This window comes from Jaculus jaculus, chromosome 1 (genome assembly GCF_020740685.1).
Source record: "Jaculus jaculus isolate mJacJac1 chromosome 1, mJacJac1.mat.Y.cur, whole genome shotgun sequence".
Classification (NCBI taxonomy): Eukaryota; Metazoa; Chordata; class Mammalia; order Rodentia; family Dipodidae; genus Jaculus; species Jaculus jaculus.
In genome coordinates, this window is record NC_059102.1 from 51,199,795 (window position 1) to 51,218,276 (window position 18,482).

The 18,482-nt window shown below is 43.1% G+C and overlaps 1 protein-coding gene across 1 annotated transcript in view; it reads left to right on the plus strand.

Annotated features, from left to right (window-relative positions):
• Gldc (glycine decarboxylase) overlaps window positions 1-18,482 on the plus strand; it is a 112,003-nt gene that overhangs the window by 34,817 nt on the left and 58,704 nt on the right. The window contains exons 4-7 of the mRNA XM_045144434.1: window positions 9,690-9,854; window positions 14,016-14,093; window positions 15,494-15,641; window positions 15,934-16,130. Of these exons, the coding sequence (XP_045000369.1) occupies window positions 9,690-9,854; window positions 14,016-14,093; window positions 15,494-15,641; window positions 15,934-16,130 (588 nt within the window). The remainder of the gene's footprint in view (window positions 1-9,689; window positions 9,855-14,015; window positions 14,094-15,493; window positions 15,642-15,933; window positions 16,131-18,482) is intronic.

The following is an 18,482-nucleotide window of genomic DNA, read 5'->3' on the forward strand; positions in this document are numbered from 1 at the left end:
CTTGCATCGCTGAGGGCTTGTCACCATGGTGTTGATAAAAGTTTATATGGTATACTCTAATGTTGATTTTTCACAGCAAACAGCCTGTCTTCCCAGTTATTTATAAAAAGCCTGAAATACCCACTAATGCTAATAGCCTGTAGCATCCTGCTGCTGGCCCGCAGCCTTTGCTCTTGGTGGCCATACAGAATATTCACCATATTTCCCCCTAACTGTGAGAGAGTGTGTTAATTCACTCGAGGGCCAGCCAGTTTTTTGAGAGGAAGTCAGTCTTCTGTGGTTTTGTTCTCTATTTGGGGGTACATTTTAAATATTGCTTCTTTGAATTCTCTGAAAGCTGGTCTGAACCCCGGAGAGATACTGCACCCACTGGCTGATAGGGAGGGCTGTGCACACGTGGGTGGTAGGCTTCACATTATCATCCTTCTGAATGGTTTCCATAGCAATGGAACCAACAAATTCCGGTGACGTGAGGGGAAAATAAATGGGCAACAGAGCCTCGAAAGAATACAAACATTTGGGCACTTGAAAGAAAATGTACACCACTTCTGGAATTTGATTCATAGGGTCTACAGTCCCAAACCTCCCCTGCTGATAACATCAGTAACTGATCTGAGAACGCTTAGGTGTTCCTCGTGGCTTTCTGTTTTGTGTGATTTTGGCACTTAGATTAACACGGAGAATTTCATGAGTGTTTGTCCACTTGAAAATCCCTACTCTTTCTCAATCCTAAAAGAAAGTCATGGAAAAGTGGCAGATATTTCTGGTTATGTTGGAATAAACGTTAATCGAATGCCTTGCAGACATCCTATTTCAGCAGAGCTACAGGCCATTTTGATGTGTGGATACTTTTTAAATGTGTATATTAAAATACATTCAGAAGCAGTAACAAGGTAATGTCATGTGAGACAGAAACATAGATGACAAAGATTTTTTATTCTTTTCTCTCCCCTCCATCTCAACCCCATGCCTAAGATTGAACCCAAGATCCTCACATATGCTAATGCTAGGCATATATCTGTAGTCCCTAAATTTTTAAAAATATTTTATTTATTAGAGAGAAAATGGGTGTGTGCCAGGGCCTCTAGCTACTGCAAATGAAGTCCAGGTACATGCATGGCCTTGTGCATCTGTCTTTACACAGGCACTAGGGGATTGAACCTGGGTCCTTAGGCAGGCAAGCGCCTTAACCACTGAGCTATCTCTCCAGCCCACTGCATTGCCTGATTGAGGCAAACTTCTACGTGCATGGTCATAGGCCTATTTGTAGCACTTTTTGCTTGTTTATTTGTTTTTCAAGATAGGGTCTCACTTTAATCCAGGCTGACCTGGAACTCACTCTGTAGCTCCAGGCTGGCCTTCAAGTCACAGTGTTCCTCCTTACCTCTGCTTCCCAAGTGGTGGGATTAAAGGAATGCACCATCACATGGGGATGTAGCATTAGTTAGTTAGTTTATCTGTCTGTTTGTCTTGAGGCAGGGTCTCACTCTAGGCCATGTTGACCTCGAACTCACAGCCATCTTCCTTCCATAGCCTCCTATGGGATTAAAGATGCTGGGATTAAAGATAGGAGCTGCCATGTCTGGCTTTTATTGTTGTCGTGTGTGTTTGGTAACATTTTAAAATCTGAAATTAGGGTTGTTTATTACCTCAAAATCTGAGTCTTTAAATAGGTTGTTGCTAAAAGCATTTATGCCTGTTTTATTTTCATGGTCTTAAAAAAAATTTGTAGACTACAAAAATACTTTAAAAGGAGTGACAGTCAGATTTGTCATCTCTGCAAAAGAGAACTTTCATTGCTCTCCCCTTGTGGTAATGGTGACTAACATTAATCTAACCTTGGACTTATATAAAAGATTTTCTAGAAAAGTTGGTTACTAGAAAGAGGGCCAAGGAGATAGTTCAGTCAGTAAGGTGCTTGATACATGAGGGCCCTGAGTTCAAGTCCCAGAACCCATGTAAAGGAAATGCAGGCATGGTGCTACCCACTTGCTGGGGAAGCAGATACTCACAGGTCTATTTTCTAGTTGCTGTCTGTCCTAGTTATCAAGCTCCAGGCCGGCGAGAGACCCTGTTTCAAAAATGATGCATGGCTGTCCTGAGCGATGACAGCTGAGGTAGTCCTCCGCACATAATAAATACCCCCACCCACCGCGTGCACGCGCGCACACATGCATGCGTGGAGAGGAAGCGAAATAGGGAAATACTAAAACCGTACTGTCTGAGGTCTCAGAACCAGCATGCAGTCTTCAGATATGGATTACTGTGACCAGGAAATGTGTGGTCTTTTCCCGTGGGTAGTGGGGGGCCACCAGAAGAATGGGAGTAGGGAGTCAAATATAAACTCCTGCACAACGTATAGGCAATTTCTTATTGTAAGCCTTTGCCAGGCCAGTGCAGCCTTAAGGAGGAGTGCATAGACACAGATACCATCTGATATTTAATGATCATTATTTTAGGTCTAAATTTTGTGTTTAGGCTGGTTTGGATTTATGTTTTTTTTGAGATGAGATCTCAAACTTAACTGTATAGCTGAGGTTCATGAAACTTTTGATCCTCCTTTCTACTACCTTTTTTTTTTCTTTTTTTCTACTACCTTTTGTTTGTTTGTTTTCTTGCTTTTTTTTTTCTTTTTCTTCCCTGAGACAGGCTCTTCTCTAGACTAGGCTGTCCTGAGACTCACAGCAATCCTCTTACCTCAATCTTGCCTGCACCTCTTAAGCACTCAAGTTACTGACTTGTGTTACCTTGTCAGGGTGATGTGGTGCTGGGGGTGGAACCCAAGGCCTTGTGCAGGCAAGGCAAACACACTACTAACTGAGCTGTGTTCTCAGCTCTGGAATGTCAACTCTTACAACATGTACAGACACATGTGAATTTCCAAGCTAAAGTTAAAAAAAAAAAAAGTGTGGTGGAGAAATGGCTGAGTGGTGAAAGGCACTTGCTTACAAAGCCTGATGGCTGGGATTCAGTTCTCAGTACCCACATAAAACCAGTTGCACAAAGTGGCCAAAGGCCCTCTCACCCATACTATCTACTGACCTACCTACGTACCTCTTTTTCTCAAATAAAGTAAAAAATTTAAAAAGTAACAGATATCAGAATATTGTTTATCAGTTTTTGTTTCGTTGAGGTAGGGCATGTAGCCCAGGCTGACCTGGAATTCATTGAGAAGCCCCAGGCTGGCCTTGAACTCATAGTAATCTTCCAACTTTAGCCTCCAAAGTGTTGGAACTAAAGGTGTGCATCACTGTATCAGGCTCAGAGCATTTATTTATTTATTCATTCTTTCTTTTGAGAGAGACAGGGAAAGAGGCAGAGAGAGAAAAAGAGCAAGAGAATGGGTGCACCAGAGCCTCCAGCCACACAAAGAAGTCTAGATGCATCATGTGTCACCTTGTGCATGTGGCTTATGTGGTGTTGCAATCAAGTTCACATTGCTGGCAGAACTCACCCGACCAAGAACAGCTTGTGGGAAAAAAGGTTTATTTTGACTTACAGATTTGAGAGGAAGCCCCGTGATGGCAGGAGAAACTGATGACATGAGCAACAGAGGGTGGACATCACATCCTGGCCAACATCAGATAGATGATAGCAACAGGAGACTGCCAAACACTGGCAAGGAGAAATTGGCTATAATACCCATAAGCCCACACTCAACAATACACTGCCTCCAGGAGACATTAATTCCCAAATCTTCATCAGCTGGCATTCAGAACACCTAAGTTTATGGGAAACACCTGAATCAAATGACCACATTTTACCCTTGACCCCCATAAACTGATAACTATACATGATTTAAAATACAATGCCTTCAGTCCAACTTTAGACGTCCCCATCGTTTTTTTGTTTTTTTGTTTTTTGGCGGGGGGGTTTCGAGGTAGGGTCTCACTCTAGCCCAGGCTGACCTGGAATTCACTATGGAGTCTCAGGGTGGCCTCGAGCTCACAGCGCTCCTCCCACCTCTGACTCCCCAGTGCTGGGATTAAAGGTGTGCACCACCATGCCCAGCTGGAATACTTATTATTATTAAGAACATGTTTTGTATGGATACATCATGTGTTGGTACCATCTTTTCCCTCCTCCCTGCCCCCATTCCTCAGGGCCCCTTCCTTAGTGGGGCTGATGGTATTCCCCATGGGGCTATGGATTATGTGTTACAGGAGCAGCAGTCAGGGAGGGAGGCAGTGCTGACATCCCAACCTGTGACTCTTATAATCTTTCAGCCCCCTCATCTGCAAAATTCCCTGAACCTTGGTGAGTGTGTTTTAAGTGTACTTCAGTAATGAGCTCTAAGAGCCTCTGGATGTCTGCTTCGGTATGTATTGAGTATCTTCAGCGTCTGATTCCTTCACCCTGGTGCTGCTTGTCAGGCTCACCATGGAAGCAGCACTCTTTCTCATCTCCCCAAGTCCCCTATGGTTGCTCCTGGGTGTTGACTGAGATGCGAGGGGTGATTTATCTCCTCGGGTCTCAAAAAACAGGTTCTCCAACAAAGAGTAAAGTCAGCATAGGTTAAATTGGATAAACATTATTAATTTTTGGGAGAGTTCAATGTATGTAGCCCCACTTTCAGCCAAAGACTAGTGGAGGATTGACATTGGAGAGCATAATCTTTGTCTCCATAGGATTCAGACCTGGTTTTCAGTTCCAGATATGGGTTCCTTTCCACTGAGCAGATATCTTAGCCAGTTAGAAAGCTACTGGTTACCCACCAAGGCTGTGTGCCACCATTGCACTGGTGTGTCAGGCTGATTCTTTCTGAGTAGCTTAGAGCCCTGCTTGCTCCCACCGTTGTTGGTGACTTCCCCCCATTAGCTCATGTAGCGCTTTCTAGAACTACAGGTTGTCTGGGGACTGGCTGTCTTCCAGATTCCAGCCAAGTCTCTTTGTGTTCTGTCAGCAGCATACGATGTCTTCAGAAAAAGGGTCTTACCTTTTATCTCAGGTGGATAATCAAGCTTTGACAAAAGCCTGTTTTGTTTGGGGGTCCTTGTTGGTCTTTCTGACCAACAGCTCAACATGGGTACCACCTATTGCAGGTACTGCAAGTTATAGGTGAGAGCCAAAAGCAGTTGCCATCAGCTAGAGAACCTAGCATCTAAAACACCTAAGTTTATAGGGGACACCTGAATCAAACCACCACATTATGCCCCTGTCCCCCATAAACTGATATCCAAACATGATAAAAAATATAATGTGATGGGCATGGTGGCACACGCCTTTAATCCCAGCACTTGGGAGGCAGAGGTAGGAAGATCACCGAGAGTTCGAGGCCACCCTGAGACTACATAGTTAATTCCAGGTCAGTCTGCACCAGAGTGAGACCCTACCTCGAAAAACAAAAACAAACAAACAAAAACCCAATGCATTCAGTCCAACTTTAAAAGTCCCCATAGTTTTTTATCAATCCTAATGATGTTTAAACATCCCCATCATACAAGGTCTTTTAACTGAGCCATAATACCACCCCTCCCCCGCAAGCCATACTGGCACAAACACACACTGCAAAAGATGGCATTGGGCATAGCAAAGAATTATTCAGCCAATACAAAACTTAAACAGGGAAAACTTCAAACTCTAGCTCCAAGTCCAACAACTGTAGTCAGTGACAAATCTCCAAGTCTGATAATTTCTTTTTTAAAATATTTTATTTATTTATTTGAGAGACAGAGAGAAAGAGGCAGATACAGAGAGAGAAAATGGGCTCTCCAGGGCCTTCAGCTGCTGCAAATGAACTCCAGACACATGTGCTACCTTGTGAAGCTGGCTTACATGGGATCTGGGGAATTGAACCTGGATCCTTAGGCTTCACAGACAAATGCCTTAACTGCTAAGCCATCTTTCCAGCCCAAGTCTGATATTTCTAACAAGCAACAAGTCTCTAGAGCTCCAGTTCTTCCCTCCAGCTAGGCTACTCACAGTCCTGGTAAACTTCATCTGGGGCCAGCAGCTCTCCTTAGCAGCTATTTCATGGTCCTGGCATCTCCACTGGGTCTCCACTGCAATCCACGGTTCATCCTCATGGTCCCATGGGGTCTTCTTCATGTAGGCATCCAGCAAACCTGTTTCACAATGCCCATGGCCATTTCCAAAACACAAGACCGTGTTGCAAACTTAATGACCCTCTCTTTCCTGCATTTTTTTACTCCTTGATACCAGGTAGGGTGCCAGTTTGTTAATCCAGGGGGAAATAAAGCAAACTTTGAAGAACAGGACATTCCTTGAGCACTCGGGCCTTCAAAAGAGTCTACATTCTTCCTGTTGAGGTTGTAATCTCTCAATTGCAGCTGGATGGTCAGCAGTTCACCCAAAGATTTTGTTTTTTCTGTGCCATATCCCTTTGCTCACACCAGTTCATTTCTACACAAAGCAACCCTGCACAACTTCTCAGGGACAGGCATAATAGCAAGCTTCCCACACAAAGTACTAGCCCAGTCCAGGCAAAGCTCTTTCTCACCCTCATAAGCCAAACCTCACAGTCCATAGTTCTTACTGCATTCATGTCTGAGTTTGACCAGAATAGCCCATCAAGCTGTACTTATAACACTGCAAGACATCTCTTAGGCCAAGATTTCAAATCCTTCCATATTCCTCTTGAAAATCAGCTCCAAAAGGCTCAGGTGTCTAGCAGCAACACCACTCTAGGTACGAACATTACTGTTGCAGTCAGGTTCACATTGCTGGTAGAAATCACCCAGCCAAGAGCAGCCTGTGGGATAAAAGGTTTATTTTGGCCTAAAGGCTTGAGGGGGAAGCTCCGTGATGACAGGGAAAACAGTGGCATGAGCAGAGGGTGGACATCACCCCCTGGCCAACATAAGGTGGACAATAGGAGAGTGTGCCAAACACTAGCAAGGGGGAGCTGGCTTTAATACCCATAAGCCTGCCCCCAACAATACACCACCTCCAGGAGACTTTAATTTCTAATTGCCATCAGTTGGAGAATCTAGCATCCAGAACACCTAACTTTATGGGGGACACCTGAATCAAACCACCACAGTATGTATATATGTTTCTGCCTGTCTACATATCAAAAAATGGCTCTGAACAAAATAAACGTTTCCTGGTAGGCAGGCGATCTAAGCATATTGCAAAAATGACCCACATCTGTTTTTCTGGTGGCAAGCCGAGTGTGAAGGTCTTGTCTGAATTGAGATCACAGCTGCCTGTTGTCTGTGCCTCTTGTATGACCTCATTTCTGCTCACAGTCCCTTTTTGCTGGCCTGCACCATGTATTAATGCATTGTGTGCCTCATTCATTCCAGCTCACCACCCACTTAGAATTTGGCAAACTAATTTACTATTGCTAATCCAGGCTGTTCAAGGAATTAACCGAAGCAAACATTTATTCTACTGTATATACACCTATTTGGACCAATAAAAATGTCAGGAAACTATTTCAAAGCCTTGACATTATGCTGTTTGCTAAGGCAGTCTTCTCTCCACACTCCTCAGATTTAAACTATTTCAAACAAAACAAAGCTAATGATTTCATATCTTCAAAAAAGAAAAGAAAAAGTAGATACTGCATATAATTACCAGAAAAAGAGACAAAGAAAAGGATATGAAAAACCAAAGCCCTAAATCACCTAAAACCTTTCCTAATGTTTTTGGCTCAATATGAAAACACTGAAGATGTACACTGCTATCAGTCCCCGCGGTCCTCACCATGCTTCTGCTAAAGTGAATGGCTTTTTGGTTTTGTTTTTTTCGAGGTAGGATCTCACTCTAGCCCAGTCTGACCTGGAATTCACTCTGTATTCTCAGGGTGGTCTCGAACTCACCGCGATCCTCCTACCTCTGCCTCCCAAGTGCTGGGATTAAAGGCGTGCACCACCACGCCTGGCTGAATGGCGCTTTTTTTTTCTTTTTTTTTTTTTATGAGACAGAGAGAGAGAGAATTTGTGTGCCAGAGCTTCCAGCCACTGCACTCAAACTCCAGACGTGCTTGCCACCTTGTGTGTGTCTTACGTGGGATCTGGGGAGCTGAACATGGGTCCTTAGGCTTCTCAAGCAAATGCCTTAACTGTTAACCATTTCCAGCCCAGCAATGGCTTTTGATGAAAAGGCAGGAGTTTTATTTATCACAAGTCCTCAGTCTCTATGTTATGACCTTATGCTGTTTTCTTTAAAGTATCACTCTGAAATAATTTTGTTTATTATCTCCTTTTTCTCAGTAAAATATATTCTCCATACCAGAGACTATTAGCCATTTTGCTTACAAGCCTATGATAGTTCCATGCTAAGTGAAGTAGGTATTTATAGAATGAGTTAATGAATGAAGAAATGAAAGAGTTATGAAGTAATGAGTTTATTTACATATCTACAGTCTTGGCAAGTAGCCAGAAGACATAAAATTAGAATCAGTGTCTATATGGCCTTCTACTCATTTTGATATTTTGATACCATCTGATATCATTCTAAATTTTGATACCATCAGAGTTCAATAGACTCACAGCAATTACACAATGAGAATGAGAATTCTTTTTAAAATATATTTATTTACTTATTTGAGAGAGAAAGATGAGGAGGTAGTGAGAGAGGGAGAGAGAGAATGGGTGTGCCAGGGCCTCCAGCCTCTGCAGATGAACTCCAGACTCATGTGCTCCCTTGTGCATCTGGTTTACGTGGGTCCTGGACAGTCGAACCTGGATCCTCTGGCTTTGCAGGCAGACACCTTAACCTCTAAGCCATCTCTCCAGCCCCACAATGAGAATTCTTAAATAGACACTAGTTAATTTCTTAGAAGCATGTAAAACTTCAAATGAATATAAGGCAAGGATTAAATAAATTTGAGTATAGGATATTGCATTCTTTACAAATTTATTTTTCTATTTAAGAGAGAGAGAGAGTATGGGCACAAGGCAGCCTCCTGCCTCTGCATATGAACTTGATGTATCTGGCTTTACATGAGTACTGGGGAGTTAAACTCGGGCAATCAGGTGTTGAAAACAAGCACTTTTAACTACTGAGCCATCTCTTCAGCCCATGTGTTAGATTCTTGAATGTCTTTATGGTGGTATTTATGAAGGACTTTTTTTTTATCTAGAAGAAAGAAAATAACACACAAAAAGGATAACTTTTTTTCTTTTTGTTATGACAATTCTGATCTGCCCTACACAAGCCCAAAAGGAGTTATATTAGTTTCACTTTCTTTTTTTCTTTTAATGTTTTTATTTATTTATTTGAGAATGACAGACAGAGAGAGAAAGAGGCAGATAGAGAGAATGGGTGTGCCAGGGCCTCCAGCACTGCAAACGAACTCCAGACGCGTGCGCCCCCTTGTGCATCTGGCTAACGTGGGTCCTGGGGAATCGAGCCTCGAACCAGGGTCCTTTGGCTTCACAGGCAAGCGCTTAACCGCTAAGCCATCTCTCTGGCCCCCTTAGTTTCACTTTCTATTGCTATGACCAATTACCCAACATAAATAATTTAGGTAGGAAGGGTTTATTTTGGCTCATGGTTTCAGTGATGTCAGTCAGTCCATCATGGTGAGGAGAATTTGGGGTAAGAGAACAGCTCATGTGTTGACCAGGAAGCAGGCACAACTTCCCTCTTATCCCATCTGGGCCCCAGCCTATGGAATCATGCGCCCACACTCGGTAGATCTTCCCTCTCAGTCAATCCTCTGTGCAACTTCCTTCACAGTGAGATGCTAGGTCATGGCTGTTTTGCTTTGCTTTCAGGATTACCCAGTACACTCCATATCAGCCAGAGGTATCTCAGGGGAGGCTGGAGAGTTTACTCAACTACCAGACCATGGTGTGTGACATCACAGGCATGGACATGGCCAACGCCTCCTTGCTGGATGAGGCAACTGCTGCTGCGGAGGCGATGCAGCTGTGCTGCAGGTGAGACTCTCTCGGGGAGCAGAATACCCTCTCGTCCCTAACTCCCTACACTGGTGACTCGCGACCCGCATGGGATTGCATACGTAAACGTGGAGGTAGAACGGTATTTGGCAAGAGTAAACGTTTTCTGAATGCATAACGACCAAGTTTAATGTGGGATGAGCCTGAGGTGTTTCTAGCTTTGCTCTCCTGTGTTGCATCACGCAGTCTCACTGCGGCCTCAGCTCTGAACACACACAGACGGGCTCGCACCACACACGTGTCCTGCTCCGTGAATGCTGACCGACACTGCCTGAAACACCCTGACCCAGAGTCAGGACTGAAATATATAACTTGTGATATTTTTACTCTACTTCGAAAGTTTTCTACTTGTGTAGAGACAATGATTTTACTGTAGGAAACAGATTTTTTTTTATTTCCTACCATCATTCTCAGCATCTATCAAATTAGCATCTTTTGGATTGTACTGTGTTAAAATGTTTGATTTAAAAATTGCTATTTAAAAAAAATGACAAAAAAATAAAATAAAATAAAAATTGCTATTTAGATTGCTGTCGAATTTCATTAAAAAAAAAAATAGTTGTTTGGGGTGGGGAGATGGCTGTGTGGTTCAAAGCGTTTGTCTTCCAAGCCTTACGACGGGAATTCAGGTCCTGAAAACTTACATAAAGCTGCACATGAGTAACATTTGCATCTGTAATCCCAGCGCACTCATAGCAATGGGAGGCAGAGTTAGAAGTTAGAAGAATCTTGAAGCTTATGGGCCAGCGATTCTGGCATTTGTAGTGACAAACAATAATAGAGATGCTGTCTCAAACAAAGTGGAAAGCAAGAACTGACACCCCAAGGTCATCCTCTGACCTCCACACTAACAAAAAGATCTCATGCTAGTTTTTTTAAAGTCACTGTCTTTTGACATCATATCTTGTTTTCTCTTTCGTAAGTCCAGTGGTGACTTATGATGACAACCCTGTGGTACCATCTAGGCCCTGTGCCCTTCTCTATCTCGTGTCCTGTGCTGTGGCGACTGGTCAGTAGATGACAGCTGGAACCATGACATCTACCCTCAGGAGGAAGCAAAGATGAGGTGTTATGGGGATGTCTACCCAAGTAAACCTCTCTAAAGAGTTGTTTCAAGCCTCCACTCAACAGCTTTCACTCACATTGCATTGGCAATGGCCTGAGGGTGGCCGGAGGGAAACAAGTCTTCCACACTGTGGCCTGGATCCTTAGGGTAGCAGACGAGTGGATAATGGGAATAAATGTCACCTTCTTGGGTTATATTTGGTATATTTAGCTTGCTTTCGTTTCTTCTTTTTTTTTTTTTTCCTTTGCAATTCTAACTCAGGGCCTGTGCATGCTGAGCAAGTGCTGAATTATATTGCTAGCTCCTGGGTGTGTTTGTTGTTGGTGCTGCTCTTTGTTTTAAATTATTTATCTGCATGAGTGTACGCATGCGCATGTGCTTGTGTATGGGTGCATCAGAGTTTCTTGCCACTGCACTCAGATGCCTGTCTGGCTTTATGTGGGTGCTTAGAGAATTGAATCCAGGCCAGCAGGTTTTGCAAGCAAGTGCCTTTGACCTCTGAGCCATCTCCCCAGGCCCCCCCCCCCTTTTTTTTTGAGACAGAGTCTCATGTAGCCTAGACTTGCCTTGAATTCCATGTAAGTGAGTCTGGCTTCTAGCTTCCTACCTCCCCAGGTGGTGGCTTATAGGTGTGCACCACTACACCGAGCGCACGCTGGGCAAGCACCATGCCAGCAGAGCCCCACGCTGGCTCCCAGGGCTCGGCTCCCAGGCTTACCCGCTACGTAGCTGTAGCTGGCTTTAGCTAATGTTCCTCCTGCCTCCCCCTCCGCCGCGCTCCTGCCTTTGCGATGTATTCGCACTGTATTGTGAACATAGCTTCACCCCTAGTCCGCCGTCTACATGAGACTTCCCTTGCGTCCATGTAGCGTGCACAAGCATGGAAGCGCCATGATTCATGTAACCTGTGCCTGTAGTTCACATTTAGTTTACTCTTGACATCTATTGTTAACTGTGTGCATCCACATAATAAATCTGCCTTAGAAATTTTGATTCTTCCCTGAGATCTGTTTCTAGAAGTTACTGGGCCACTGGGTATAGGTAACAGCGGTTCTCCCGTTCCTCCCCTTCTGCGGCCCTCTGACTTGGGAGAAGGTTGCAGCGTATCTTCCTGGTAGAATTCTCACACAGGTTTCATCTGGTTGGGAAATCTGCCCACATTCAGGGTGTGGCTGGCCTAGGTTCTGTGCTTCTGGCCCTGAATTCCCATGTCAGCCTATTTCTTAGCTCCCATGGACTTGGGGGTGGGGAGACGAACTCCTTGTGGTGGATTCCACCCCGAGGCTCTTGCTTCCTCAGCAGGCACAAAGGAATGCCGTCTATACACCTTTCTGGTTGCTCTTCTCAGCTTTTTACTGATTTTTAACTCATTCTGCTTTCTCCTTACTTTTCACCATCTCCCCCACTTCTTTTTCTCAATGATAGTGTTTACTTCACACTTGCAGAAACTAAAAGGTTTCTTTTTTGTTTGAGGTTAGAATGACTTTGAACTTCTGATCCTCCTGCCTCCACCTCCTAAGTACTGAGATTACAGGCCTTTAACACCACACCTGGTTCACATGGTGCTGGGGATCAAATTTAGGACTTTGTGCATACTTGGGTAGGCATTCTACCCATTGAGCCACATCCTCAGCCCTAAAGTTACTGTAAAGCAGCCTAAAGGGTTGAAGTGTGTGTGTGCACATGTGCGTGCGTGTGTGTTTTGGTGGGGTTTTTTTGTTGTTGCTGTTTGTTTTTGTTTTCAAGGTAGGGTCTCACTGTAGCCCAGGCTGGCCTGGAATTCTCTACATAGTCTCAGGGTGGCCTTGAACTCGTGGCAATCCTCCTACCTTTGCCTACCAAGTGCTGGGAATAAAAGTGTACGCCACCACGCCTGACTTGTTTTGATTTTTTTGAGGAAGAGTCTCACTCCTGCCAAGGCTGACCTGGTACTCACTTTATAGTCCAGGCTTGTCTTGAACTCATAGCAATTCTCTTACCTCAGCCTCCCAAGTGCTGAGATTAAAGTCCCAAGCTTTAAGTATATGCTTTTACTAAACCACTGTAAAATGGTGTGGATTTGGTTTGTACCTCAGGTCATTTTGGCTTTGATAGCTCTTTCCTCCAAATCTATTCCGTTTACACTATGGAAAGCACTGTGTGTTGAGCAATTTCTTTTTGTGTATCTTCCCAACTTGTCTTATTCCACCATTAAATTTGTTTATGGTCAGGTATGATGGGGCATACTTGTAATCCTAGAAAGCAGAGGCTGAGGCATGAAGATTACTGGCAAGTTCGAGGCTGCAGAGTTAAGACCCCGACTCAAAAAGACAAAACAAATTTGTTTATTATAGAAGTGTACCTAGTAAAAAAAAAAAAAATAGCCAATAAATTGAGTGGGATATAATTAATTGCAAGCAAGGCTTGCTATTTCCTAGTTCAAGTCTCCCACGGAAGCCATTGCTTTTTTATCTCTCTAGGAAATTAAGTGTATAGCACAATATACAGGTACAAACACCTCCCACACCATTGTATTTTAAATCCAGATATGATCTTGATAGCTGAATTGTTAGAAACCCACATCAGTGTGTTTCCTGAAACCAAGACATGGGCGAGAACTAGAATTGGCCCACTTCATCCCACTGCCTTCTCTGGTTCCATACGTGTTGCGAGGCCTTTACCCTTGTGCTAAGCGAGGACATTGGGCTTAGCAATAATTTCTCAGTGCTTTGAAACTATAGAATGTATTGATTTAGAATATTTTTTATTAGTTATTTAATTTTTCACTTGTACCTAATATTTGCCCTTTCCTCTTTAGTCATGGTATAGGTTTTAAACATTTGAACTATTTGAAGAGTAATTTTGTTAAGTGAGGTTATAACACTTTGATTTCAGTGGAATGGCAGTCACTCAGTATTAGAGTTTTTTATGACTCAGTTTTTTTTTTTTTTAACTAGGCTGAGACTTGCCCTAACTGTCATGTCTGCTTACACTTTCAGAAACTGATTTTGGAAATGCCTTGGAAATGTTCATATTTGATTGTATCTTTTCTTGTTTCCCTTTTTTGATTCTTTTGTATTTTTCTTTTTCAACAGACACAACAAGAGGAAGAAATTTTTTGTTGACCCTCGTTGCCACCCGCAAACAATAGCTGTTGTCCAGACTCGAGCCAAGTAATTGATTTAATTTTTTTTTTGAACCCAGAGTAAAACTATGTTCAACTGTACTATTTCTTTCCTTCTTACCTCCAATCTGATTAGAAGGAGAACTGGCTTTCAATTGAGGTTGTTAAGCTACATTTTTCCTCCCACTTTTTTCTGCCAATATTGAGGGAGAAAATACATGGTTTATTTAGTTGTCTTTGCTTTGTAAGTTACCTTGCTGTTTGGTTGTCTTCTTCTTTTCGGCTTCTGTTTCTTCTTCCTCCTCCTCCTCTTCCTCCTATTTCTTCTTCTTTTCTTCTTTTTTGTTGTTGTTGGAGGTAAGATCTCACTGTAGCCTAGGCTGACCTGGCACTCACTCTTTGTTCCCACACTGGTCTCAAACTCACAGCAGTCCTCCTACTTCTGCCTCCCAAGTGCTGAGATTAAAGGTGTGCACCACCACACCCAGCATGTCTTCCTTTTATAAAATTTAGAATACTGGGCTGGAGAGATGGCTTAGTGGTTAAGGCGCTTGCCTGAAGCCTAAGGACCCAGGCTCAATTCCCCAGTGCCCATGTAAGCCAGATGCACAAGGTGGTGCATGCGTCTGGAGTTCATTTGTAGTGGCCCGTTCTCTCTTTCTATCTGCCTATCTCTCTCTTAAATAAATAAATATATAAGAAATCCATAATACTAAACTCAGCTTGAAATACTTTGATTGTAAGCCCCAGGCCAGCTTGGGCCACATTGTAAGAACCTATCTTGAAATAAGTAACTGAATCAATACATCAGTAGAGTTCCTTCAGCAATGTTTTTGGAAATCTGGCAAAACAGCTCACACCTAGCTGCTGTAGATCCGTGTGTTCCTCCTGCAAACACAGTTTATAGGGAATCCATACAGCACCCAGGGTAGCATGAGTGGACAGGAGTGTCTTACACGTGTTCAGTACGCTAAGTAGGATGTCCAGCTCAACTATGACTGTGTCTGTCCTCTCATTTGGAAATGTTGGACATTCTTTCTCTACCCCACACCACCACCCTTCCAGAAGAGGTTGTCTGACATGGGATCAGTTTTAGAGAGTTTTAGGAATCCACCAAAGTCCTTCCCTGACTTCCTAATGCTTTTCTGCTTACCTAAAACTGATCCGAGGTGGAAGTAGTAATGGCGGTATTGACTCAGCCACTGCTTCCTTAGGAAGTCATGCTCTACTCTTCTCTGGGGAGTAGGAGGGGGAAGTGGTAAGGACGGAAGAGAGGAGCAGAAGCTGGGGTGTGTGTGAGTTGGTGTGGACCAGGTACCACAGAAGGGTCAGGTGTTGGATAAGGTGAGGATGGGGGTGGAGCTCTCACTGAGGGAGAGCACAGAATGTGAGCGGTACTTCACTGAAAACAAAAACTGTGATTAATTGTAGTTTCCCTGTTCTTTCCAGATATAGGGGAATCACCATTGAGCTGAAGTTACCCCATGAAATGGACTTCAGTGGTAAAGATGTTAGTGGGGTGTTGTTCCAGTACCCAGACACAGAGGGGAAGGTGGAGGACTTTACAGAACTTGTGGAAAGAGCACATCAGACTGGGGTAGGTACACCCCTGTGGGAGTCCTGGCTTTTGTCTGTCTCTTGGTATATGTTAATTTCTTTACAATGATCACAAGAAATGGTGAACCTCTCTTCCTTACTCTCTACTCTTCATCTGTTTGGTTCATTAATTCCTAGCACACACTAGGCACTCAGCAGATAGTTGTTGAATAAATGAACAAGCAAAGGAAATTCACCTTTGCCAGTCTGTCTGGAATTGAGAAGATCCACTGTGTGCTCTCTCTGTTATCAGGGAATGAAAATAACTGACCCATCTCTCATTTCCTTTCCAGAGCCTGACCTGCTGTGCCACTGACCTTCTAGCTCTGTGTATCTTGAAGCCACCTGGAGAGTTTGGGGTAGACATTGCTCTAGGCAGCTCACAAAGGTTTGGGGTGCCGATGGGCTATGGGGGACCACACGCAGCCTTTTTTGCCGTCAGAGAAAGCTTGGTGAGGATGATGCCTGGCAGGATGGTAGGGGTAACAAGGTAAGCAGGTCTCCTCCCCTTCCTTCATTGTGACCATGATCTTCCGGGTTTATTTTCTTTATCACAGACACTGAATTCAGTTGGGTCATGTCAGATCAGTTAAATATATGTACAAAGTAAAAAATCTTGGAGAGGTGGTTTAACAGTTAAGGTGTTTGCCTGAGAAGCCTAAGGATCCAGGTTCGATTCCCCAGAACCCATGTTTGCCTGAGAAGCCTAAGGACCTAGGTTTGATTCTCCAGAACCCATGTAAGCCAGATTGCATATGGTTGCACATGTGTCTAGAGTTCGTTTACAGAGGCTAGAGGCCTTGGCACACTTATTCTCTCCCTTTCTCTCTCTCTGTCTCTCATACATCCATAAATAAATAAAAATAAAAAAAGAATCTTGGGGTTAGGAAGATGACTCACTGGGTAAAAGGACTTGCCACATAAATATGCATGCCTGAGAGGGTATGAGTCCCCCTGAGTTTGATTCCCCAGCAACCATATGATTACCTGGGTGTGGCCACTCCTCTAACTCTGTAACTTCAGCCTTGTGGAGAATGAAGACTAGAGAATTGCTGGAGCTTGACCAAAAATAGCAGCTCTGAGATCAATTAATAGGAATGAGAGACTCCATCTCAAAGAAACACACAGATAAGTAAAAGAAAAAAGAGGACCTCTGGCATCTGCATACAAGATGCATGTGTCTGCATGTGCCTACGCATGTACCACACATAGATCATACCCCTAAAGTATAAACTAATACTTCTCAAGCACCATAAATATTTACATTTGAAAGGTGTGTATATACATTATAATGTACTAGTTTATAGTCATATAATATCATTTATTTTGGATGATGAAAACTGTGAGAGATATTTTAGTTTATTTTTGTGTCTGATCAGTTTTTTTTTTTTTTACCCCAAAGTATCACCATGCCAGATAGTTCTATTAAAACCAGTGCAGTGAGAGATGACACACACTAAGAGGCTCATGTCACACAGCCTTTTGAGTGATTTCCAAATACATTTTCTTTACTGCTTTCAGATTGAGAATTTAGAGGAATACCCGAATTGTGACAGGGTAAATATAGCATAATTTTCTTGCTGAAACTTGGAATAGTAACATAACTCAATAATCTTTACTGGCAAATGGTCATATAAAGTTTTGAAACTCTAAATTTGTGACATAGTACATAGTAGCTTTTGTTTGTTTTGTTTTGTTTTGTTTTTTCGAGGTAGGGTCTCACTCTAGCCCAGGCTGATCTGGAATTCACTATGTAGTCAGGGTGGCCTTGAACTCATGGTGATCCTTCTACCTTTGCCTCCCCAGTGCTGGGATTAAAGGCGTGTGCCACCACACCCTGCTCAAAGTAGCTTTTTTATAGTGTAAAAATAATAGTTTGCCCAGTAATCTCTCGACGGCTTGTTTTAGTGATTCTCTTCACTAAGGAGATGAGGAAGCGGAGGGTTTCCCATTCAAAAAGTTCAGCATGCTAATTACTCTTGGCTGATTTTGTGAACTTCTTTTTTTAAAGTTTTAAATGTTGTTTATTTTTATTTATTTATTTGAGAGTGATAGATCGAGGGAGAAAGAGCAAGAGAGAGAGAATGGGCACACCAGGGCCTCCAGCCACTGGAAATGAACTCCAGACACATGCACCCCCTTGTGCATCTGATTAACGTGGGTCCTGGGGAATTGAGCCTCGAACCAGGGTCCTTAAGCTTCACAGGCAAGCGCTTAACCACTAAGCCATCTCTCCAGCCCTGAACTTCTTATTGTCTTTAAAAAGTAGACTTCACAAACAAAGATTAAGACTGAATCTAGTGAGGATGAGACAGGAGGATCAATGTGAGTTGAAGGCTGTCCTAAGCTACATAGCAACTACTAGCCTATCCAGAGCTACAGAGTAAGATGCTATTGTTACAAAAGGGGGAGTGGGAAGGGATAAAAGAAGCTTTCACAAAAATTTTCCATTGTATTACAGAGGGAAAAGTTTTAGAGACAAGTAAGACTTAACATTCTTTTGTTGTTGTTGTTCATAGCCAGTTAGTGTCTTTGTACCTCTAGTACAAAAATCCCATTTTGTCAGGTATTTCCTTTTTCCTTGTGTTTAGTCAAGAAGCTCAGAGCGAAACTTACTCCTTATCACTATTATTCCATCAGTCAGGCACGGTAATATCTGTTCACTAGTCCTACCGTTATATTGTGTATGTCTCAGGCCTCATAGTCCAAACTGAAAACCAGTAGTCCTATGTAGAAAAGAAAGATCTGGAAATTGTTTCTTTCTCCTTTTCTAACAACTTTATTTCAGAGAGAAAATGGAGAGAGAGGCAGGTAGAAAGAGAGAGAATGGGCCTGCCAGGGC